Genomic DNA, 23,662 nt, shown 5'->3' on the forward strand with positions numbered 1-23,662 from the left:
CAAGTTGAGGTCTGCCTTGTAGAGGAGGGGAGAGACAAGAGTCCTGAGGGCTCAAAGCCCCTTTAGGTGACTGGGGAGTAATAGGACAGGGAGAAAAGTGGCGAGGGATGGACAGTGGGGCATGCACAAGATGGACAGATACAGAGAGAGAAGGGGAATCAGGAAGAGGTGTAAAGAGAGAGAGATGGAGGAAGCAGGAGATCTAGAGACATAGATACAGATAAACAAAAAATGGAGAAAAGACAAAGTGAGCCAAGAGAGATGACATGGAGGCCAAAATAGAAGAAAGAGATACGATGGCAGGTAGAGAGAGAAATTGTCAGATGGAGAGACAGAGACACAGAGGTAAAGCTGTCTCCCTCCCCAAACCTGCCTTCCTCCATCCCACACAGGGAGGTATGCAGGGACAAGCTGGCAGAGACGCACCCTCTACACTGACCTCCTTCTAGGCACTCCCACAATGGCATCTGGTCCTCCCTCTGCTCTGCCCACCTTCCAAACCAACTGCTGGCCAAGCCCATTAAGCTGCTACCCTGGCCACAACTGAAGGGCCCACGCCTTGAGGAGGAAACCACTGAAGAGGCGTCCTTGCTCCCCGGAACCCCAAACCCTCAATTAGTATTAATGAGGAAAGGTTCCTCACTGCTTAAAGACCCCCATCTGGGTTCAGATAGAGGGGAGGCCCCGCCCCTGTGACTCAGGAGGTTAAAAGGCCCGCCGCCAGCCCGTGAGCCCACAGTGTCCGGATGGCGTGTGGCAGCAGGAGAGTCACCATCCAGTTGGTTAACGAGGAGACAGGGCCCGAAACCAAGGGCCCAAAGCTCTTTCGGGGCCAGAACTACAAAGCAATCCGAGCAGCCTGCCTGGATGAGGGGATCCTGTTCCGAGATCCCTACTTCCCTGCTGGCCCTGATGCCCTTGGCTACGACCAGCTGGGGCCCCACTCGGAGAAGGCCAAAGGGGTGGAATGGAAGAGGCCCCATGTAATGTGTGGATGGGGTTTGGGCTCCTGTGTCTGAGGGAGGAGGAGGTTGGGAGCTGGGCCTCTGGTCTGAGGGAGGAGGTTGGGAGCTGTGCCTCTGGTCTGAGGGAGGAGGTTGGAGCTGGGCTCCTGGTCTGAGGGAAGAGGTTGGGAGCTGGGCCTCTGGTCTGAGGGAGAAGGAGGTTGTGAGCTGGGCCCCTGGTCTGAGGAAGGAGGGGTTTGGGAGCTGGGTACCTGGTCTGAGGGAGGAGGTTGTGAGCTGGGCTCCTGGTCTGAAGAAGGAGGTTGTGAGCTGGGTTCCTGGTCTGAGGAAGGAGGTTATGAGCTGGGCTCCTGGTCTGAGGGAGGAGGTTGGGGGCTGAGCTCCTGGTCTAAGGAAGGAGGTTTTGGACTGGGCTCCTGATCCCTGAGGGAGGAGGAGGAGGTTATGGGCTGGGCTCCTGGTCTGAGGAAGGAGGTTGGGAGCTGGGCTCCTGGTCTGAGGAAGGAGGAGGTTGTGAGCTGGGTTCCTGGTCTGAGGGAGGAGGTTGTGAGCTGGGTTCCTGGTCTGAGGGAAGAGGTTGGGAGCTGGGCCTCTGGTCTGAGGAAGGAGGGGGTTGGGAACTGGGCCCCTGGTCTGAGGAAGGAGGGGGTTGGGAACTGGGCCCCTGGTCTGAGGAAGGAGGGGGTTGGGAACTGGGCCCCTGGTCTGAGGAAGGAGGGGGTTGGAAACTGGGTTCCTGGTCTGAGGGAGGAGGAGGTTGTAAGCTGGGCCCCTGGTCTGAGGAAGGAGGGAGTTGGGAACTGGGTTCCTGGTCTGAGGAAGGAGGAGGTTGTGAACTGGGTTCCTGGGTCTGAGGGAGGAGGAGGTTGTAAGCTGGGCCCCTGGTCTGAGGAAGGAGGGAGTTGGGAACTGGGTTCCTGGTCTGAGGAAGGAGGAGGTTGTGAACTGGGTTCCTGGGTCTGAGGGAGGAGGAGGTTGTGAGCTGGGCCCCTGGTCTGAGGAAGGAGGGAGTTGGGAACTGGGTTCCTGGTCTGAGGAAGGAGGAGGTTGTGAACTGGGTTCCTGATCTGAGGGAGGAGGTTGGGAGCTGGGCCTCTGGTCTGAGGAAGGAATTATCACTGTGGGAACTTCAGAGCACGGTCAGCCATCCTGGGTCAGGGGAGGCCCAGGGAAGCCAAACGCCTGCCCCAGGCTTTACAAGCCTCTCACGGGGGTGGAGGCGCTCATTACTCCAGAGCTAGGAGGGCAGGAGGGGACCCAGGCATCTCACCTGCTGGCTTCTCCTTCCCTCCCCTTCCTGGCTGAGGCCTGGAATCCCTCATCACCCGCAGGAGTTTTGCACTGAGCCCCAGTTCATCTGTGAGGACATGAGTCGAACAGACGTGTGTCAGGGGAGACTGGGTGAGCCCTCTGAACCCATGTTGAGCCCCCAGATCCCGCAAGTCTCAGCGGGACCCTGCAGCCGCCCCGCCTCGGCCGCCCCCGCCCCACCCCACACCCCCATCCGCCCTCCATCTCCCTCTCAGCCTCTCCTCCTCGTGCCTTCTTTCCACCCTCCCTTAATCCCAGCCTTTCCTCCCAGGTAACTGCTGGTTTCTTGCGGCCGCTGCCTCCCTCACTCTGTACCCCCGACTCCTGTCCCGAGTAGTCCCCCCGGGACAGGGCTTCCAACATGGCTATGCAGGTGTCTTCCACTTCCAGGTAAAGCTTGGTTCCTCTGTTCATGCCTCATTTTCCCTCAGGGTGACGTGGATTTCATAGCTCACGCTGTCCCCTTGGGGCTGGAATTCCCAGACTGGTGCAGCAGGGTCAGGGGGGCAGGGGCTGGGGCTCAGCAGGGTTGGAGGAGGGAAGCTGAGCCCCGGCCCTGCCCGTCCCCCCCATCAGCTCTGGCAGTTTGGCCGCTGGGTGGACGTCGTGGTGGACGACAGGCTGCCTGTGTGTGAGGGGAAGCTGATGTTCGTGCGCTCCGATCAGCGGAACGAGTTCTGGGCTCCACTCCTGGAAAAGGCCTATGCTAAGTAAGGATCCTGATGCCCCCAGCAGCAACCCCAAGTCCTAGCCAGCAGCCCTCAGCCCTGGAGCCCTGGAGCCCCCGACTTCTGGGATCCCTTAAGATTCCTTGCGAAAGATCTCAAACCAAGGGCCCTCATGTTACACCATCACCTAATGACTTCCAAATCATGAACACATCCCTCCATCCATATTTCACACAAAATATTCCTAGATACCCACTAAACACTCATAATTCCGAAGGAGCCTGAAATATCATGTCAGGCCCCGGTGTCACCCTGGAGAACCTGTAATCTCAGTCTCTCCTGATCCATCGAGAAATCCAAGATACCTCCAATATATCAGGTGTAATCCCTGGGACCCTCAGGTCTTTGCTTTTCTGCATTCTGCAGCTCTGAAATCCCTGACAAGGCCCACAGGGATCACTCCCAAAGCAGACATCTCCCACAGATGCAAAATGTCAGACACAGCCCCCAGGAAGTCCAGAATTCTGACAGAACTCTCCTATGAGCCCCAAATCACGCAGTCCTGGTGGCCCCAGGAGCCACCGGTCTGACTTTCCAGGGCTTCTAGGATATGCCTTTTTCAAGAGTCTGCCAATTTTGGGGACAGCCCCTGGGACCTCAGACTAGAACCTCACAGCCTGAGCCAGAAGCCCCACCCCACCCCGCACATCCCAGGGATTGCCCGAGATAATCATGCCTCAGATGCCTGACCCTAGACTGCTCCCACAGGCTTCACGGCTCCTATGAGGTGATGCGAGGCGGCCACATGAATGAGGCTTTTGTGGACTTCACAGGGGGCGTAGGTGAGGTGCTTTACCTGAAGAAGGACACTCCAAACCCTCTGGGCGTCTTCTCCATCCTGCGCCATGCCCTGGCCAAGGAGTCCCTCGTGGGGGCCACTGCCCTGGTGAGAGAGTCAGACTCCCATGAAGACACCCCCCCAACCAGGATCTGAGCACAGTAATGACTAAAGGAGGCAGTGTCCCGTGTCCTCCTCCTCCCTGCTTTCACTGTTGGCTTATTCTCTCTCACAAATCTAACGCGAGCCAGTCAAAAGGACATCTATTTGCTCTCAGAACAAGTTAAGCTTCAGGCACAGCTGGATCTAGGTGCTTAGTGGATGTCGTGAATATGTCTTTCTTTCTTTTTTTTAAATTCCTGCTTCTGGGTTAGATTCACTTGCAAACTTTTCTCTCTCAGGCACAAAAGTGACCCCCACAGTGGCAGGTTCCTCCTACCACTCAGGTGGTATGTTCTCAGTTGCCCAGTCATATCTGAATCTTTGCCAAGCTCTGTGCATGGAATTTTCCAGGCAAGAATACTGGATCAGGTTACCAATTCCTACTCCAGGGGATGACTAAGGGGTCTAACCCGAGTCTCTGGGGTCTCCTGCATTGGCAGACAGATTCTTTACTACTGCACCAACTAGGAAGCCCATACTCAGGTGGGAGGAGGGTGAAAACACGTGTCTCTTTCTGAGAAGTTCCATGAAAATTCAGTGATCGCTTTTCATGGGCTCAGTTTGGGTCACATGTCCATTTGTGACCTAATCACATACTCAAACACTGAGTCAGTCTAACTCATTCATTCATTCATTTACTTAATCCTCTACTCAGTAATTGATTGTCTTGTGCATTTCTTTGCCTCTTTTCCTCTCTGTTCTGTATCTTTCTTTCCTTTTGTTCCCTATCTTTCTTTGTTGCCATTTCTCTGTCTCTCTCATCTGTTTTGGTCTCTTATCTCTATCCGCCTCTCTCTCTCCCATCTCTTGCCTTCCCTCCCCAACTCCCAGACCCTCTTGGAGCCCAGGGCCATTCAGTTAGGTGCTCTAGGTGACTCCCGCCTTGGTGACAGGAGGTGGCAGTGCAGAGAGGAGCAGCCACCTTCCTGTCCCCTACTGTGGCTCACTGTCCCCTGTCCTCTGCCCAGAGTGATCGGGGTGAGTACCGGACAGAAGATGGGCTGGTGAAGGGACATGCATATTCAGTCACGGGCACACACAAGGTGAGGAATCCCCAGGGTGGGCTGGCAAGGGGTGTCCGGGCACCAAACTCCCCACTGACCATGCCTCCCTTAGGTGTCACTGGGCTTCACCAAGGTGCGGCTGCTGCGGCTGCGGAACCCATGGGGCCGAGTGGAGTGGAATGGGGCCTGGAGCGACAGGTGGGATGGATCTGGGGTGGGTGGGTGGGTGGGTGGTTTGGCTCCCCCCCGCCCACCCCTTACACCTCAGTCTCTCCAGCTGCCCACGCTGGGATGCGCTCCCTACAGAGTGGCGAGATGCCTTGCTGGTGAAAAAGGAGGATGGCGAGTTCTGGTGAGTGGGGCAGGGTCCCACGTCTGCCTGGGCGAGGGGTACCAGGCTACTGGGATCAGGGAGGGGGCAAGTCCCACTTGAAGTAACATGGGAGAAGTTCATGGGGATAAGTCCTAAGTGGCAGAGAAACTGACCATATCCGTGGTAATTTGGGAAGCTGGGTTCTATTTTGGGGAGCTGAAGAATTAGCAGTAATATTAGGGGAATTGAGAAGCATAGTGATCTTCAACAGGTTGAAGAGGGATGGGTGATATTTAGCACAACTGAGGGAGAGTTGGTGACATTGGGGGCATTTCTTGAAATTTGGCAAATCTGAGGGGCTGAAGGATACTTGCTGGTAATAGAGAGTCTGAGAGTCTCAATATCTGGGGAGAAATCTAGGGGAGCTCGTGGCACTAGTGGTAAACCCACCCACCAATGCAGGAGACATAAGAGACCTGGATTCAATCCCTGGGTTGGGAAGATCCGCTGGTGGAGGGCATGGCAACCCACTCCTGTATTCTTGCTGGAGAATCCCATGAACAAAGGAGCCTGGCAGGCTGCAGTCCACAGGATCGCAAAGAGTCAGACACCACTGAAGTGACTTAGCACAGCATGCACTAGGGGAGCTGGAGGGGTCTAACTTGGGGGACTGATGTGTAACTGGCAACATTTAAGGAGTTCAGGGGGCTTTGTGATTGAGGGGGTCACAGGATAATTTGGGAGACTAGGGCCCTGGGGATGTGAGGGCCCGGGCAGGGTCTGACCACCAGCCACCGTCCAGGATGGAGCTGCTAGACTTCTTCCGCCACTTCGACACCGTCCAGATCTGCTCGCTGAGCCCCGAGGTGCTGGGCCCCAGTCCGGCTGGAGGCGGCTGGCACATCCACACTTTCCAAGGCCGCTGGGTGCGCGGCTTCAACTCTGGTGGGAGCCAGCCTGGTGCCGGTGAGGCCTGAAGGGGGTCCCAGAGGCAAGCGGGGGTGGGGCTGTGGCAGGCTGGGTAATCCTGTCTCTTTGTCCTTACCTAGAAACCTTCTGGACTAACCCCCAGTTCCGGCTGACGCTGCTGGAGCCTGATGAAGAGGATGAGGAAGAGGATGGGTCCTTTCGGTGCTGGGGGGCAGCAGGGGCACGGGGCCCAGCACGGGGTGCTCGCACCCCCAAATGCACTGTTCTCCTGTCACTCATCCAGCGCAACCAGCGGCGCCTGAGGGCCCAGGGCCTCAAATACCTGACCGTGGGCTTCCACGTGTTCCAGGTGGGACCCCGGGCTGAGCAGAGGCAGTGGGGGGGCGAGGGGAAGACACAGAGGCATGGAGGTACAGGAGGCCAAGGTGGGATCTGAGGGGCGGAGAGCGGCTGGGGAGGTCGAGGGGATAGTGGATGGGGCCAAAGGTCAGGGTCAGGAGACAGCTGTGGACACCAGAGATTCAAGGAGAGACTGAAGGGCTAGGGAGGGTGCAGAAAGAGACTGGGGGTCAGAGGGCAGAGGGAAGAGGGGTCAGAAAGGAGTCAGAGACAGGGCTGGAGGCAAGGCTGAGGATTTGGGAGTGGACCCAGGAGCAGAGAAGGCACTTGAGGGCACAGATGGGAGATGGTGGCCAGGAGGGGCTAGGTCAGGGACTAAGGGGCAGGGCCTTTAGGAGGGTGGGGTGGGAAGAAAAGAGAGGCAGGGATGTGGAGGGAGCAGGGAAGGGCTCTGCCTGGTGGCTGCCTCCCAGGGCCCTGACTCCCGTGACTCTTCCTTCTTGCAGATCCCAGAGGAGGTGGGTGTCAGAAAAGACCCCAGATTCCATCCATCCCTGAACCAGCCCCAGCGGCTCCTACAACCTGGGGGCCTGAGGCGCCCTTGGGGAGATCGGTGACCAGTGGGTTTGTCCAGGGCGGTGTGGAAGGTGCAGTGGGTCGGAGGTCGGATGGGGTGAACTTGGACGGTGGTCACGCCGCCCTGTCCCCCCAGCTACTGGGCCTGTGGGACTCCCCGCGGAGTCGCGCGCACTTGTCCGGCCTGCTACGCGCCGACCGCTCGCCATTCTGCGCCCGCCGCGACGTGAGCCGCCGCTGCCGCCTGCGACCGGGCCACTACCTGGTGGTGCCCAGCGCCGCCCGTGCGGGCGATGAGGCCGACTTCACGCTGCGCGTGTTCTCTGAGCGCCGCCACACTGCCATGTGAGCTGGACACCCAGCCCCGCCCCCGGGATCCCAGCCCCGCCCCCGGGATCCCCAGCTCCGCCCCCGGGATCCCCAGCCCCTCCTGCGTCAGACCTGGCCCCCAGGATCCCACCTAAACCCCACCTGAGTCTCAGCTGAGACCCCGAGTGCTCCATAGCCTCAGCCGCGGGGTGAGCAGCCCCCTTCCCCATCTCCCGCCTGTAATTTGCAGGGAGGTAGATGACGTGATCAGCGCCGACCTGCACGCCCTTATGGTGAGGCGCGGCTCTGGGAAGGGGCGCTATGGTGTGTGTACGTGGGCTGGACGAGAGGGGGGAAGGTGGGGGGGGGTGGGTCACCTGAAACTTCTTGGCCAGAACTAAACTACTCCCAACCCCACAGGTCCCCTACATTCCCCTGGAGCTGGAGTTGCAGCAGCTTTTTCAGGAGCTGGCAGGAGAGGTGAGGAGGTGGGGCAGGGCTAAGTGGGTTCCCTCCTCTCCCCTCCCTCGTGATAAACATCTCATTTTGCTTTAGTTTCTCAGTCTCTCTGTGCTTAAATATCATGAACTTCTTTTGCCAAAACACTCACAGCTCTTCCCTGCCACAGGGTCTTTGCTCAGTCTGTACCCTCCTGCTGGACTGCTTTCTCTCCCTTCACGACCCCTGCCAGGCCGAGGCCTTTTCTTTCCCCAAACTGGTCAGCCACTTGGCCTCTGCGAGTTCCAGCAGCCCAGGGCTTCCCCACTGCAACCCTGACCTCTCTGTGGACACGTCTCCCTCCCTCCATGGACCAGGAGCTCTGATAGGCCCGGGGCTCTCTCAGGCTCTGCCATGTCCCAGCACCTCCCAGCATGCTGTCTGGGTCCCCCTCCCCGGGCTGTTTGTTGAATGACTGCCTGAGTGCATCCTCACAACCAGCTCTGTCCTCGCCAGGAGGAAGAACTTGGCGCCCCTCAGCTCCAGGTCTTGTTAAGCATCGCCCTGGAACCTGGTGAGTTGGGGACCAAGAGTGAACCCCCAGAACCCCCATGTGTGTCTATCCATGATGCTGCTGGGAGAAAGCCGCGGTAACCCTGGCCTCAGCCTGCCAGCATCTCCCCTGTGGCTGGAACTGTGGATCCTGTGATGGGACCCATGGCCAAGGCCATGGCCACTCACAAGCCTCCGTTCCTCTATGGGAGAAGCAGGGAGTGTCGCTGCCCTAAGCACTGACCCAGACCGCCTTGCCTGGGTTCAAATCCCAGCTCTGCTAGTTTCCATCAGTCACAGGACTTTCGGGGATAACAATAATCCCGAGTACTTACTGTGATGGCCAGGATGTGGGAAGTGCTGCTATCTTTTTGTTTTCCCTGTAGCCAGGGCCCATGCCCAGACCCCCAGAGAAATCGGGCTCAGGACCTGTGAGCAGCTGCTGCAGTGTTTTGGGGTATATGATGGGGGCAGTGCCCGGGGAGGGGGAATGGCCTCGGCTCCCCTTCTGGAGACATTGACCTTAACCAGATGCTCCCTCCCCAGCATGGGGGAAGCCTGGACTTGTACCACTTCCAGCAGCTCTGGGGCCACCTCTTGGAGTGGCAGGTAAGGTGGGGCACTGGGCGGGGCACCTCCTCCTGGAGGGACAGGAACCTTTACTAATAGGCCTAGGTGCCCTGTGGGCGAGCGGGATCCCGGGGGAGAAGGGGGAACTGGCTGGCACTAACCCAACCTTGAGGCATCTGGCTGGAATGTCCCTGCCCTGCCCCCCCCACCTCTCTGTTGCCACTTTGCGTGTGTGTACTAAGTCGCTTCAGTCATGTCTGAGTCTTTGCGACCCTGTGGACAATAGCCCGCCAGGCTCCTCTGTCCATGGGATTCTCCAGGCAAGAATACTGGAGTGGGTTGCCATGCCCTCCTCCAGGGGATCTTCCAGATTTAGGGATCAAATCCTCCTCTCTTATGTCTCCTACATTGGCAGGCAGGTTCTTTACCCCTAGGGCCACTTTGTCCCTTTAGGGGGCACTAAAATAGCTCAAGGATCAAGAGCAAACTCTGATCCTGGGTTGGAACCCCAGCTCCCAGCTCAGCCCCTTGCTGGCTGTGTGACCTGAGGGGGCCTTTGTTGGTCTATGGCTGGGAGGCCGTCATTCCCTCTGCTCTGGACCTCTGTGAGGAGGAAACAGTCCCAGGCCTGTCCACACTACAAGTGACAAGCCACTGTTCACTGAGCCCTTTGTGGGTAGAATCTCACCCTGTCCCCACAACCCCCCTATTACCGCTGGTACTATTATTCCCACTTTACGGAGTGGGCAACAGAGGCCCAAAGTGGTTCAGCTGCTGGCATGGAAAAGCCAGGAAGAAAGGGAGGTGGGTGGGAACCCAGGCCCCCTTTCAGCCTTCTTGAGGATGCTCCAGGACCTGGGGGCAGGACTGACCCTGACCTCCCTGCCCAGGCCACATTCGATAAGTTCGACGAGGACGCCTCTGGAACCATGAACTCCTATGAGCTGAGACTGGCGCTGAATGCGGCGGGTATGGACAGAGGTCCTGGGGGCTCCTGGGGATGGATCTGCTCCCCAACCTCCGCCACACCCCTCCCCTGCACCCACAAAGCCCACACCTTAGTTTGTGCAGGAACTGGGTGACCCTAAAAGAGGCTCGAGGGGGAGACTCCTCTGTGTGGGGGGAGGAGGGCACTGTGGGAGTGGGCCCTCCCCGGAGGGGAAGGGGGTTGCCTAGGGAACTGGTGTCTGAGAGGCCCTGGCCCACAAGGCCTCAGAGTAGGATGTCCTGGACTCCCTGGGTGGCCCTGGGCTCTTGAGTCCACCTCCGGGAGCCTCTGTTTTTCTCTCTGTAAAATGGCTCATATAGAGCGTGGCCGGAAGGAGCCTGTGGAGTGGTGCCCACAGGGCTTTTTGCTGGGAACTTAGCTTCCATTCGCGCAAACCAGGTCACCTAAACGAAGGCTCACAATGGAGCCTTCCTGAGTTCTTGCAGGAGACATAGAACAACCCCATTCTATTTGTGTGGGAGCACGAAACCCTAGCCACAGCACGGAGCCAGAGACCCACGCTTTTCCAGGGCCACACAATTAGAAAAGGTGTGCGAGGGTGATTTGCCCCCCACCCCGCCTTGCACAGAAGGAGAGGTGGGATCAGACACCGAACTGCCAGACCCCACACCCCTTCCTCAGGCTCATTGGCCATAGCAAAAGGAAGGATGCAACGTGGAGGGATGGGAGGCTGGGGGGATGTGACCCAGAGTCTGAGAAGCAGAAGGGCGAGGTCAAAGGTCCAGGGAAATACAAGACAAGAAAGGAACTCAAGAGCCAACTCATTAGAAAAGACCCTGTGCTGGAAAAGATTGAAGGCAAGAGGAGAAGGGGACAACAGAGGATGAGATGGTTGGATGGCATCACCGACTCGATGGACATGAGTTTGAGCAAGCTCCGGAAGATGGTGAAGGACAGGAAAGCCTGGCGTGCTGCAGTCAATGGGGTTGCAAAGAGTCAGACACAATTGAGTGACTGATCAACAAGAAGACAGTGGGGGAGACGGGGTCAGAGAAGATGGGGAGACGTGAGCCTGAGAAAGAGTCCCAGGTAGACAGAAGGGGAAGATGGAAGGTTGTGCTATTCACTCAGTATCCCTCGGTAGGGGGTTGGTGTCAGTCTAGGCAGAGAAAAGTGCTCTCGCAGGGATGACATTCTGCTGGTGCGGATACACCAACAAGCAGTGTCCGCTGGTGAGGAGTTCTGTGGTGGGAAAAGGAAGCAGGCCAGGGTGCTGGGACAAGCAGTGAGCAGGGTGCGGGTTGCGACAGGGCGGACAGGGAAGGCCTCACTGAAGTGATGGTTGAACAGAGATCTGAAGGACAGGGAGTGAGCCTCGGGGACACTGGGGAAGAGCCGTCCAGACAGAGGGAAAGGCAGTGAAAAGGCGCTACGGAGGCCGGTGTGAAGGGAGAGGAGTGAACGACGGGGCTCAGTGATGGAGAGGAGGACTGAGGAGGGGATTGGGGGGATGGTATGGCTGGATCCCAGTGGGGAGGGAGAGGTGGTCACAGAGATTGGTGGGGCAAGACAGGAGAGCCTTGGGAGGACAGCTCTTTAGTACTTACCAGCGGGAGGAGGGAGAGCCAAGTCTAGGATCAGGGTGTGTGTGAGGCTGGAGCTGGTAGGCAAGCGGAAGGCTGCGTGTAGTGGAGGGAATGCCAGGGAGCTGCCAGCAGGAAGCCACGGCCGCAAGACCCTGGCAGCTCTGCGCTGGGGGGGCCTGGCAGAACCTGTTCTGAGTTTATCCTGTCCACTGCTCCAGGAACACCCCCGAACCCCGCCCTGCTCCCGGCCCTGTGCTGGGTGATGCTGGGGATTCTGTGGTGACCAGGTGCCTTTCCCAGACCTCTCCCGCTTGGTCCCAGAGCCACTAATGACAGTGACAGCCTGGCAAGGTGGATGCTCAGGGCAGGGATGCGGAGGCGCAGGGAGCTGTGGGAGCCCAGAGGGGGAGCTTGATGCTGCTTGTGGGGGTGGGGCTGAGTATCTGAGAGGACTTCCTGGAGGAGGTGTGTACCAGAGTAGGACGTGGTGTTCTGGGCGGAGGGAACATCAAGTGTGGAAGGCAGCAAGACAAAGCCCTAGGTCAAGTGAGGGTGGGTGTGTGAGGGGAGCAGGAGATGAGGCATAGCCTGTGTGGGCCACCAGGTGCCTAGGGACAGTGTGGGCCCTGGGGAGGGGTAACCAGGCGGTTACCCCTTCTTTGCTTTATTTTTGGCCATGCCTCATGGCATGCGGGATCCTAGTTCCCTGACCAGGGACCAGAGATTGAACCCATGCCCCATGCAGTGGGAGAGCAGAAGCCTTAACCACTGGCCCACCAGGGAAGAACCCCAGAGATGATTTCTAAACTAGAAATGGCACCTGATGTGGAGAGTCAAGATATTGACTCCATACGGGACTGGCAAAAATGCTTTGCTGCATGGAGGTATTCTCCAGTGTCTATTAGCAGAAATTCTCAGAGTTTGAAGGGGTAACAACTGACATAGTTAATAATGTGCTGGCAGATACTGTCCTAGGCTCTCGACATCTAACACCTTCACATGCTCACGGGGTCAGGGCTGACCTAGTTCCCATTTGACAGATAAGGAAGTGAAGGGAGTTGCCCTGGGGCCTCACAGCTGGGATGAGGCAGAGCCTGGACTGGAAAGGTGGGGCCAGACCTGCATTTCCTGGGTAGTCAGAGGGAGTGGTTTGACCCGGAGGCAGGCAGAGGGCAGCTGGGCCTCAGAGGTGGCCTCCCCCAGGCTTCCACCTGAACAACCAGCTGACCCAGGCCCTCACGAGCCGCTACCGTGACAGCCGCCTGCGTGTGGACTTTGAGCGCTTCGTGTCCTGCATGGCCCAGCTTATCTGCGTCTTCCGTGAGTGCCCTCCCTGGCGCCGGCGGGGCAGAGGGAAATGGTCTCCGGGGCCGTGGGACCAGGGAGGTGGGCCCTCACCTCACCTCACCCCTCTCTTTCTACAGGCCACTGCAGCCAGCACCTGGATGGGGGTGAGGGGGTCATCTGCCTGACCCACAGACAGGTAAGCCTGGAATGCAGGGCACGGGTGATGGGAGGGGGCGTACCGGGAGCCCCCGGCCTCACTCCTGCTGCCCCTGGCCTCACTCCTGCTGTCTCCTCTTGCCAGTGGATGCAGGTGGCCACCTTCTCCTAGATCTTGGCTCAGGAGCCGTGCCTCTCCCTGCTCCCAGCCCGGACCACGGGGAAGGGGCAGCTGCTCTGACAGTGGGCCGTGGTTCCCAGCGCAGCCTTGGGAGCCAGCCTGCCCGGAGCTGATTTTAGGCGACACCGGGCAAGTCCCCGCACCCCTCTGTTTTGTCCTCGGGCAGGGTCACGCACCTGTCCTGTGCAGGCTGCAAGAGTTTGCCCACGTCACATGCTGAGAACAGTGGCTGGCCCAGAGTGGGTCCCCAGTGGCACCCCTATGCTCACACACTCACGGGAATGGGGACTGGGGCGCGCCCAAGCCCCCACTTCACTCTGGGAAGGGGTGCTCCATCATCACTCTCCGAAGAAGTGCAGAACAGGGATAGAAAAACAGAGGACGCTGTAGGAATCCTTCTTAAAAATATTACATGTTTTATTATCCTGTCCCCAGAAGGGAGGTTTATCCAGAAACCGAGAAAAAACAAAATCAAGAATAAACTCAAAAAAATAAGGGTGGGGGGGGTGGGTAGGGAAGGGAGAGCAAAACCATCCACTAACAGGCAGCTAGGCCAGCAGCCCACCCTCCACATCAGGAGGGTCCCCAGAGACCCATGCCCGACGGCAGACATCAGAGAAATCGGTGAGGGGCTGGGGGAGGGGAGCCAATCAGCTATGTCTTCATTATGAGAGCAAGAGGCGGCGAAGATATGTTGCTAGGTGAATATATATTTATATAATAAATCCGTAAGTTAATAAAGTAAATAGTAATTCTCTGAAAGGTTGATTTTTTTTGTTTGTTTTTTCCTTTTTGTGAATTTGTGTGTGGGGGGGGGGGTGGGGGGGAGTTTCGGGGAAAGGGGGGTGGTCCTTAGAAAATTTGAAGAGATACACAGGTCCAGACAAAGCAAAGTGGGGGGTTGGCTGGGGGTGAGGGCTGGAGGCTGGTCTGCCTGGCCCCCCTCCTATCACAGAAGAGAGGGGGACTGAAGCCCCTCACGTCCTGGTGACGCCAAGTTGGAGGGGAGGCGAGACGGAGCAGGCAGGTCCTCTTTCCTGCCGGGCGGCCTGGGCACCCCCTGCAGGGCCCTTCGCAGGCTCGGCGGTTCCTGGACAAGGCACGTCGGGCTTTGGCCTGGATGTTGGAGGCCTTGAAGGGACCTCGGGGGAGAAGGGGTGGGGGGTGGGGTGGGGGTGCCGTTTCTAGGGCTTGGAGGGGGCCTGTTTTGCTGAGGATCCACTGTTCCCTCCACAAAGTTAAAAAAAAAAAAAACCCAAAACGAAACAACACATCATATATATTTACCAGACCAGAAGCGCTGACCCCGTAAGCCTCCCGCCCCCATCCAGGGGGAGGGAGAGCCTTGCAGCCGGCGACCAGAGAGAGAGGAAGAGAGCCTGCCCCAGCCCCTCCCTGCCCACCCGCCCCCCAGCAAGACCGACAGAGAGTGCTTTGCATAGATACAGAGTCAGAGGAGCGCCTGGGGCCCTCGCGGTGGGGAGGCGGGGTGGAAGGGCTCCCCCAGCCCCTCCGGGAGGCCGTGAGGAGTGGGGCATTTGGCCAGGGGCTCTCCGAGCGGGGCCTCACAGGTCGCTCTCTCCGTACAGGGCTGTGGAGAAGGACTTGTAGTCGAGGGCGCCCGGCACGGCGTCGGGGCCCTGGTAGGGCGCCATGCGGGCGATGCAGTACTCCGCCTGGTCGGGTGGCAGCTCTCTCCGCAGCTCCTCGGCTGTGATGAAGTTCTGGGGGGCAGCAGGGTGGGAATCTGGGTCACCCCCCACCCGCCCCCGGCATGTACGCTGGCCCACCCAGCCCCTGGGTGCCTGCCTGCTGGGTGTCTGGCTCACCTTGTCCCCGGCCAGGACTTTGAAGGAGGCGATGACCTGGTCGGCCGTGTCTGTGTCGGTGGTCTCCCTCGACATGAAGTCGATGAAGGCTTGGAAGGTCACGAGGCCGCTGTGGTTGGGGTCCACCACGCTCATGATGCGGTTGAACTCAGCATCGCCCTGCGAAGGGGGTGGGCAGGGGACAGGTGGCCCTTGAGCAGCGCAGGCAGCCTGGGCCTGGCCCAGTGGCTGGAACGTGGGGCCGGGAGAGCAGGGCCCAGCCCCAGCACACGGGACCGGCGGCGTCGGCAGGCCTCCGAGGGTCCCGGCTCCCCCGGGGCCCACTGCCCCATGCACCCTCCGCTCCGCCCCTCCCACAATCCCCACTGGGAAGTGAGGAGTTGGGGTGAGGATCAAACAGGTCTACTGCTCCTCAGCCCTGGCTCACAAGTTAGCTCTGGAGGGCGAGGAAGAAAAGAGAGAAAGAGAGAGAAAGAGAAGCGGGGAGCGCGGGAGGCCTGGCCTCCTCTCTCCGGAGACTTCCAGGGCAGGAGGTGGGAGGCTTGGGGTGGGGGGTGGGGGTGTCGTCGGAGGGACCCCACCCAGCAGAGGCAGCGGAGGAGGAGAAGGAGGGGGGAGGAGGAGGAGCAGGCGGGGGGGAGGCCAGGCTGCGCTGCTCTGGTGGAGGAGGGTCCCCGAGGACACGGAGACTCTGGAGGCGGTGAGGAGGGTTGGGGGGGAGCAGGGAGGGGAAAGGCCGAGCAGCAGGGGAGGCAGAGGCGGCATACCAGGCTGTATCCTGTGGAGATAAGCAGAGCCCTGAAGTCATCGGAGTCCATGCTGCCTGTCTGCTTCTGCTCCAGGACCCAGGGACAGCAGAGGAGGCCGGGCCCAGAGTAGGCAAGAGGGGCCGCCCCATGTGCACAGCGGGGAGACAGGACAGAGGCGGGGAGCGGGGCGGACAGAGGCGGCCCCGAGAGACCAGGTAAGGGGGCCGGTGTCAGGAGAGACACAGGGCGGGGAAGAGGCGGCAAGAGAGCCGGTGAGATGGTACACGATGGCGAGGGGTGGGATGGCCGAGGGAAGGGAGACAGAGAGAAGGAGAGAGAGAGAGAGAAGAGCAGTTAATGCCACGGTCCGCTGGGGCCCCGGGGGCGCGTACCTGCCGGTCGTTCTCCACGTCGTAGCCCAGGCTGATGAGGCAGGCCTTGAACTCCTCCGGCCCCAGCGCCCCGCCGTGGTCCTGCCGGCGGCATCCGGGGGCAGGTGTGCACGAGGGGCGGGTGGTGTGGAGACCAGGCCGGCAGAGGCGGGGCCGGGGGCCGGGGTCACATGCAGAGGGCGGGGAAGGGGGACACACGGGGGGAAGGGAAACACAGAGTTAGAGGTGACGTGGACAAGGTGATGGCCGGGGTGGGGGCCTGGAGGGTGCTCAGAGGCCTCACCCTGCCTCCTCTGGGCCAGGGCGGGGCAGGGGCTGAGAGATGCAGGAGTCAAGTCCCAGGACTCCTGGGAGGGAACGGGGGAGCTCTCCTGGCCCCCAGGATCTGGGGTGGGAGAGAGGGGACTGCCCCTCTCCTGTGTGGGATGCAGGGCCCCGCTAACCCCTGGAGCACATCCTTCCCACGGAAGGCAGGCAGACACCTCAGGCCCAGCAGGGATGGCCTGGGGCAAACTGGTGTGCAGGGCTCCTCTGGGGCTACCAGGCCATGTCTGACTTTTAAGAACAGTGTGTGTGTGTGTGTGTGTGTGTGTCTTGGATTGGGTGCTGACACTTGTCCGTGTGTGTGTGTCTGTCTGTTTGTCTCGGATCCCCGGGGGTGCTGACACTTGTCCGTTCAGGGTTGCCCTGGCAGGTGGGTGAGGAGGCACAGTCCCAGGGACAGAACCAGGGATTCCCCTTTCTCCTCCTGAGGGAAGCTGGGTCCCCGCCAGCGCGTGAGTGGCCTCTGATACTCAGGGACCATGATGTGAACAGACAGACAGATGTGAAGACGGAGGGGGCAGGGTGGGAGGTGACAGCGGGGAGGGAGGGAAGACGGGGCCAAGGGAGCCGCTCACCTTGTCGAAGTGGTTGAAGGACGCCCGGAACTCCTGCATCTGCTCCTGGCTGATGCCCTTGGCATCGCGGGTGAGGATCTGGTTCTCGACCTCGTTGATGGTGCGGGCGATGGTGGTGAGCAGCTGCTCCCAGCCCACCCGGATGTGCTGGGGAGGAACCAGGGCGTGAGTGCGGGCTGGGCCAGCGGGCGGGGGTACTGGGACAACAGTAGCTGCAGCTCGGGGGGGGGGGGGGGGGGGGGGGGGGGTGGTCAGCTCAGGGGGCCATGTGTGGCCTGGAGTCAGGCTCACCTAACTCTTTCAGTGTCAGCCCAGGTGCAGGCACTCCCGTGTGCTCACGTGCACACAGGGACACAGGCCCATGCCTGCCTCTGCCCGCCCACCAGGGCCCTGGTTCACGCCACACTGGTGTAAGACCCAGTCAGTCACGAGGCAGCAGAGGACCGGGGCCTGACACCCATGCCAGGATCCTCATGGGAACTCTGCAGAGATGTTCCAGGCAACGCTCATCTAGCTTTCTGGGGAAACTCCTTTCCCTTCCTTTTATTTGGTGGCACCCTCGGATTTGCATGGTCTCAGGGCTTATCACCCGGGACCATTTCAAGCTGCCAGTATGACAGCAACCAGCCCTGATGCTGGAACTTCCGCACACGCTGGACCACGTGTGTGGGCTTGAGGGCTGGACCACGCCCTCAAGCAAGGACCAAAGGATCAAATGGCTGGGGCCATACTAGGAGGCAGGTGCTGCCTGCCCTCCCGGCTCTCCAGGGAGCTTGTCCTGAGATGTGTGTTATCACGGTGATGGGAGAGTACTGGTAAGGAAATTAACTGTTCAAAAAGTATGAACGTGGGATCCAGTCTCTGCGCTCAGAGTGAAAGAGGAGAGAAAGGAAGTGGAAGCCGGCTTTTCTGCGGGGCAAAAACTACTTGGAAGAAGGCAGCAGCCTGGCTCAGGCTGGCAGGGCGAGCAGGCGCACCTCCATAGTATAGTTGGTGTGCTTGTTGTCGAAGATGAGGGCCTCCTGGATGAGCTGGTGCTGCTGCTCGAGCAGGTCCAGGTTGGGCTTGTAGTCCACGATGCTGCGCTCATACTGCTTCAGGTGGCTCAGCTGGTCCTCCAGCGTCCCGTTCATCTCGATGGAAATGCGCCCAATCTCCTGCACAGAGGAGGGTGGTGCTAGACTGGGGCTGGCGGACCCTCGGGCCACCACCAGCCACCGGGAGGAAGCCTGTCGCTGGCCGCCGCACTGCGGGTTGGTGGGTGGGGCGGGGTGGGGGGCACGGGAGACTGCTTCCAGCCTGGGGGTCTTCTCCCAGAGGACCAGCTGTAGCTGGTGATGCTCACTGACTGTCCCCCCACCAGCCCCGCCCTCCAGCACAGCAGCAGTGGTCAGAGTTTCTGCCCCAGCGCTTCACAGGTCCACTCTCACCGCTCCCTCCCTGTGAGGCCCGTTCTGCAGAGGTGGAGACTGAGGTCGGAAGAGGACAGCTTATCACAGTACGAGGCACAGCCGGGATGGGAACCCAAGCCTGGCCCATTTCAGAACCCGGGCTCCTGAGCGCCCCCATGCCTCTGGGCTGCCTACCCCGACCTCTCGGACTAGCTGTGAGTCTCAGTGAGGCCGCTCGGCCAGCAGGAGCCCGAAGGGCAGAGGGGCATGCTTCCAAGCCTCCCGGGGCCGGATCACCAGGGCAGAACGCGCACGCTCGTGAGGGTCTGAGCTCAGACCACCTTGGTCACCGTGACACCACGGTGCTCACGAGGGGGCTGGCGCAGGGCGGTGCCCAACTGTTCGCTGAGGAAATGAAGTAACAGTCCTGCCCCTCTCAGGGATGACAGCACTGAGGAGCAGAGGTTACGTGTGCCTGACTCCGGAGCAGCTGCTGAGGGCAGAGCCAACTCGAGGCCACCTCTCCTTGACCCCTAGCACCGTTGCCCGCTGGAAAGCACCGCCATTTCCACTGATATAACCTTCCTGACCCTCCTGATCCCACGAGGCCCCCAAGTCCACTGGCCCCACGGAGCATTGCAGACCTCCTGCCAGGGGCGGGCAGCCTCCCATTTAGCAGGGGTTCTTGCTCAATTTTGCTGAGAGTGTCTTGGGGTGCGGGGGTGGCAGTGGCTGGGCTGGGGTGACTGGCTCTCACCTCCATCTTCGTCTGGATCCAGGGCCCCACGATGTTGGCCTGGCTGGCGAACTGGCGGCGGAGATGCTCGTTGGACTGCTGTTTGCTCTGCTCCTCCAGGAGGGCGTGGTCCCGCTTGGGCACCAGCTGCTGCACCTGGGGAGGGCACATGGGCAGGGGTAGTTAGGGGGGCGGCCCTTCGCCTGGCGGTCCCTCCTTGGCCTGCCGGTGGGTGGGTGGGTGGTTGGGGGCTGCCTACCTTCTCCCACTTGGAGTTGATGATCTGGGGGGTGACGGTGGTGTAGGGGTTGCTGCCCGAGAGCTTGATGTGGTTGCTCTCGGCAATCCGCTGGGCTTCCTTGTGAATGGCCAGGATGGCCTCCCGTTCCCTGTCAGCATCCGGCAGCGTTGACTTGAACTGGTCGTGAGCTGAGATCAGACCCTGGGAGACGTGAAGAGAAGGGGTGAGGGGGCAGCCCGACACCCGAAGGCCCCATGAACCCCAAGAAGGGCGGGTGGGCGGGCAGGGGCAGACCTCGATTTCCTCGATGGTGTGGACGATGAACATGTCCTGGAGGTCCTCCATGGCGCTCTCCATCCAGTTGTTGAAGGGGGCCGCCCGCTTAGCGTACTCCAGGTGCAGCTGGTCAATGGTCTCCAGCTGCTTCTCCGTTTTCTGGTGCGCGTCGGGGGGAGGAACAGGGACAGAGGAGGGAGGTCAGTGGGCCAGCAGGGGGAGTGCACAGTGGGCCAGGGTCTGGGAAGCTCTGAGGGCACCCACCCTCACCACCGCCACTGCTCACCTCCAGGGCTTCCCTGCGACTGTGGGTCAGAGAGCCAAGGGCATCCCACTGGTCGCAGATCTTCTGGCAGCGCGTGTTGACGTTGTGGGAGTCGTAGTAATCCAGCTCGCTGTGGACCGGGCAGAGGGTGGTGAGACCCGGTGCGGGCGGTCAGGGAGTGCCGGACCCGCCCGCCCACACACGTCCCAGGCCCTGGTGCGGGGGGACACCAACACTTAAGAACATCAGTCGTTAACCACCTCTCTGGTCTGAGGCAGGAGGAATTGGTGGCGGGGTGCGTGGGTGGGGAGAGGACAACAGAGCTTCCTGTCAAGAGCAGCTGACGCAGGGCTCCCAGACAGTGACCCTCAACCACGCCTGTATCTGGATTGCTTTTTGTTTTTTTGGCTGTGCCATGTGGCTTGTGGGATCTGAATTCCCCAACCAGTGGTTAAATCCAAGCCCCCGGCAGTGGAAGCAAAGAGTCCTGACCAGTGGACTCCCAGGGAAGTCCCCTGGATTGCTCTTTCCATTTAAAGAAAGTCTAGCAGAGCATGCTGGTTAGAGGACAAGGCTCTGGAGACAAGTTCCCTAGGCATGAATTCCAGCTCCTGATTTTGAACCTTTGTGACCCTGGGCAAGTGAATTCCCTCTGGATCCCTCGGTTTTTTCATCTGTGAGATGGGGGTGGGGTTAGTGAGGAAACCAAGTTACTTAACACACGTGAAGTGCTTGCTGAGAGCAGTCCTTGGCGCCCAGTAGGTAAAAGTAGGAAGTTATTAAAGGATATGTTTTTATGGGTATTAGGAAAAAAAGTGTGTGACTAGCCTGCAATCTCATGCTAAGCAACTAACAATATATTCAAGAAAAAAAAAAAACAAGCTGATCAGGGAATGGGTATTATTGTTGCCTTGACTGAGGTTGGGAACACTGGGCTGATACCATAGCTCTTGGCCCCACCCCCACCCCCAACCCCGCGAGCATCAGCCCCATGCCTCCCGCCGCCTGGAGTCACACTTGGGCACTCCCAGCAGCAGGCTCCCAGGGAGTCGGCACACAGGTCTAGGGTGACCACACGGTCAGGCAGGATACAGGGGCCAGGGGAGCAGGCAAGGGCTGGAGGAGCAGCAAGGCAGCGCTCCACGCAGGGGCTGGGCCGGCCTGGGCCCCACTCCCGTCTCACTCACTCCCTGGCTGTGTGACCCGGGCAGGCCCCTTGGCTTCTGTGTGCCTCAGTCCCAGCTCTGTAAGCGAAGGTCGATGGGGGACTGAACGAGCTGGCACCTGGAGGGCACTGAGCGCTCTGAGCTTTTGTCATTATCATTAGCCGCTACACAGCTGGGCTGCCCACCCAGGCTCATCCAAGGCGGCCCTTGGCCTCTGACTCATCTTCAGGGGAATGGACGCCACCTCAAACAACCCTCCCCTCTTCCTCCAGGGTGACTGTCCAGAGAGTTGACTGGGGGACCATCAGCTCCCTGACTCAGGGTGATGGGTTTCACATGGCCATTCCCAGGGCCTGAGCAGTGGGCTGGCCTAGCGCTGACTGCAAGTCTGTTGCCCACCAGCGTCCAGGGGCTCGCCTGTCCCACCCCCAAAACCCCTGCGGATGGTGGGCATCTGTGTCCGTGACCTCACTCTTGGTCTGGACGTGCCAGGTACAGGGGGCTTGATCCTAGAGGAGCTGCAGGACCCCCAACAGTGCCCAGTGAGGGCACGTGTCGCCCCAGGACCGTGCCCCGTGGTACTTTTGCCCCTGGGCGAGCACACGGGGAGCCGCAGAGCAGCTGGGCAGCACGGAGGGAGTGAGTCAGGAACACAGCCCTCCCCAGCATGGGGCTCCTGCAGGCCTCGCCGCTGGGCCCCCGCCTTGGAGGAACAGGCAGAACTTCATGGATGACTGTGACAGGGTGGGAGGGGTCTGTTGAAAGGCCGACTGCAGCCAAGGATCCTATTTTTGAGCAGACAGCTATTTTGGGAGCCCTGCCGCCCCTCCAGGGCCTGTGGATTTTCCATGAAGTAATGGCCGGGTCTCCTGCTCCCTGGGCCTTGCCTGCTGCTGGCCGCTCGGCGGGGGGAATAAGGCTCCCTTTCACTGTGCTGGAGAGTCAGTGTACTAATTGTGTGCACAAGTTTATCTGACTGGGGTGGGGCGGGGAGGGCAGAGAACCGGCTGCCTGGAAGCTCTTACAATAAGTGTATTCTGAGCGGCAAAGGGAAGGGGCCGGGTCGAACAATGGGCTCTCTGTGCGGCCAGAGTCCCTCAGGGAGCCATGGGTGGGGGCCGTGGGGGCTAGGCTGCCTACCACCTCAGGGGGCCAGAGACGTCCCTTCTGTTGGGGAACGTAGATCCCACTATGGGTCTCATCTGGGGTTAAGACAGGCAGCAAAAGGCATCACCCCATAAGGCTCCTTCCTAGCATGGGAAAGGAGGGGGTGAGGGTAGAAAGGGCAAGGGAAACCCCTCCACCACTGCCCCACCACCATTCCGGGCCAGGTGCTGGCAGGGAAGCGGGTGACGGGGGACCGCGAGCCCACACGTACTTGAGCTCCTGGGCGATGGCGGCAATCTGCTCCACGCGGTCCTGGTGGGCGGCCAGGTCACTCTCGAAGGCTTCGTGCTTGCGGATGAGGGCCTTGATGTCTGACAGGGTAGCCGTCTCATAGTCCCGGTGCTTCAGCATGGCCTCCTTCCCTGAGGTGGGGCGGAGGGCAGGGGTGCTTGATCAACAGTGTTGTGGGCGTCCAACCAGAGGGAGGGGAGCAGGGTACAGACCCCATGCCCTGCCTTGGCGAGGATGCTGCCATGAAGGCCGGAAACCCCGGGAACCTTTTCCCTTGCTCCTTTGCAGGAATCTCTAAGCCCAGCTATAATACCTCCTGGATGGGGCTAGGAGACACTGTGGGGTTGGTGGGCGTGACTCAGATATCCCAACTCAGGCTCTGTGCTCTAGACTTAGTGTCTTTTATTGGCGCACACTAAGTAGTTTGGAGAAGGCAATGGCAACCCACTCCAGTACTCTTGCCTGGAAAATCCCACGGGCAGAGGAGCCTGGTGGGCTGCAAGTCCATGGGGTGGCGAAGAGCGACTGAGCGATTTCACTTTCACTTTCACGCATTGGAGAAGGAAATGGCAGCCCACTCCAGTGTTCTTGCCTGGAGAATCCCAGGGACGGGGGAGCCTGGTGGGCTGCCGTCTATGGGGTCACACAGAGTCGGACACAACTGAAGCGACTTAGCAGCAACAGCAGCAGCAAGTTGCTCAGTCGTGTCCGATTTTTTATGACCCTATATCCTATAGAACACCAGGCTCCTCTGTCCATGGGGTTCTCTAGGCAAGAATACTAGAGTGGGTGGCCATTTCCTCCTTCAGGGGATCTTTCTAACCCAAAGATCAAACCCACATCTCAACGTCTCCTGCATTGGCAGGGGGGTTCTTTACCACTAGCGCCACCTGGTAGACGGTAAGAACCTGGATTGGGCTATCAAGGCTGGAAAGGTTGACACCCACCTGCGGAGGGCCTAATTGGGCCTCAGCAATGTGGGGTGGGGGTGGGGGACGGCGCAGAGGGGAGGGGAAGTCTGACTTGGGGCTCTTCCAGGAGCCTGACCCCATGCCTGCTCCCTGGCCCTTGGGCGCCAGGCCCTGTCGGGGCGGGAGTCCTACCACACATCTGCTCCACACTGCCCTAAGGGCTTTCTCCGTGCAGTGAGGCAGGGCCCATGTCAGGCCCTTTGAAGGGAGGGAGG

At 59.9% G+C, this 23,662-nt stretch overlaps 2 protein-coding genes across 9 annotated transcripts in view; one reads left to right on the forward strand and one right to left on the reverse strand.

The window, feature by feature from the left end:
* The first annotated feature begins 746 nt into the window (after positions 1–746).
* CAPN12 (calpain 12) lies at positions 747–13,629 on the forward strand. Its single transcript, XM_070450920.1, has 21 exons — positions 747–983; positions 2,297–2,366; positions 2,548–2,666; positions 2,853–2,986; positions 3,713–3,890; positions 4,913–4,987; positions 5,061–5,146; positions 5,226–5,300; positions 6,064–6,227; positions 6,311–6,540; positions 7,037–7,048; positions 7,243–7,451; positions 7,666–7,708; positions 7,836–7,895; positions 8,370–8,427; positions 8,792–8,862; positions 8,952–9,014; positions 9,866–9,944; positions 12,714–12,830; positions 12,935–12,993; positions 13,099–13,629. Exons 1-21 carry the CDS (start codon positions 747–749, stop codon positions 13,123–13,125), a joined length of 2,166 nt encoding a protein of 721 aa, XP_070307021.1. The 3' UTR covers positions 13,126–13,629.
* The window catches only part of ACTN4 (actinin alpha 4), a 74,623-nt gene continuing 64,488 nt past the window's right edge, over positions 13,528–23,662 (reverse strand). For 2 of the 8 annotated variants that reach the window (XM_020870355.2, XM_020870356.2), the window contains exons 12-21: positions 22,457–22,607; positions 19,934–20,042; positions 19,666–19,806; positions 19,390–19,572; positions 19,152–19,286; positions 17,981–18,160; positions 17,004–17,150; positions 15,731–15,796; positions 14,964–15,122; positions 13,528–14,858 (exon numbers count right to left, since the gene is read on the reverse strand). In XM_020870355.2, the coding sequence (XP_020726014.2) occupies positions 14,700–14,858; positions 14,964–15,122; positions 15,731–15,796; positions 17,004–17,150; positions 17,981–18,160; positions 19,152–19,286; positions 19,390–19,572; positions 19,666–19,806; positions 19,934–20,042; positions 22,457–22,607 (1,430 nt within the window). In that variant the 3' untranslated portion in view covers positions 13,528–14,699. Of the gene's footprint in view, positions 15,123–15,730; positions 15,797–16,104; positions 16,186–17,003; positions 17,151–17,980; positions 18,161–19,151; positions 19,287–19,389; positions 19,573–19,665; positions 19,807–19,933; positions 20,043–22,456; positions 22,608–23,662 lie in introns of all 8 variants that reach the window. The other 6 variants (XM_020870354.2, XM_020870353.2, XM_070450918.1 and 3 more) reach the window with 4 other exon arrangements.

The sequence above is a fragment of the Odocoileus virginianus genome, chromosome 20 (genome assembly GCF_023699985.2).
Source record: "Odocoileus virginianus isolate 20LAN1187 ecotype Illinois chromosome 20, Ovbor_1.2, whole genome shotgun sequence".
NCBI lineage: Eukaryota > Metazoa > Chordata > Mammalia > Artiodactyla > Cervidae > Odocoileus > Odocoileus virginianus.

What these genes read in the sequence shown, in the direction of transcription:
- CAPN12 (XM_070450920.1), top strand. Translation starts at nt 747, where the DNA reads ATGGCGTGTGGCAGCAGGAGAGTCACCATCCAGTTGGTTAACGAGGAG. An exon ending in TGGAATGGAAGAGGCCCCAT is followed by an intron (nt 984 to 2,296) that starts GTAATGTGTGGA and finishes CATCACCCGCAG; the next exon opens with GAGTTTTGCACTGAGCCCCA. An exon ending in GCCACCTCTTGGAGTGGCAG is followed by an intron (nt 9,015 to 9,865) that starts GTAAGGTGGGGC and finishes CTCCCTGCCCAG; the next exon opens with GCCACATTCGATAAGTTCGA.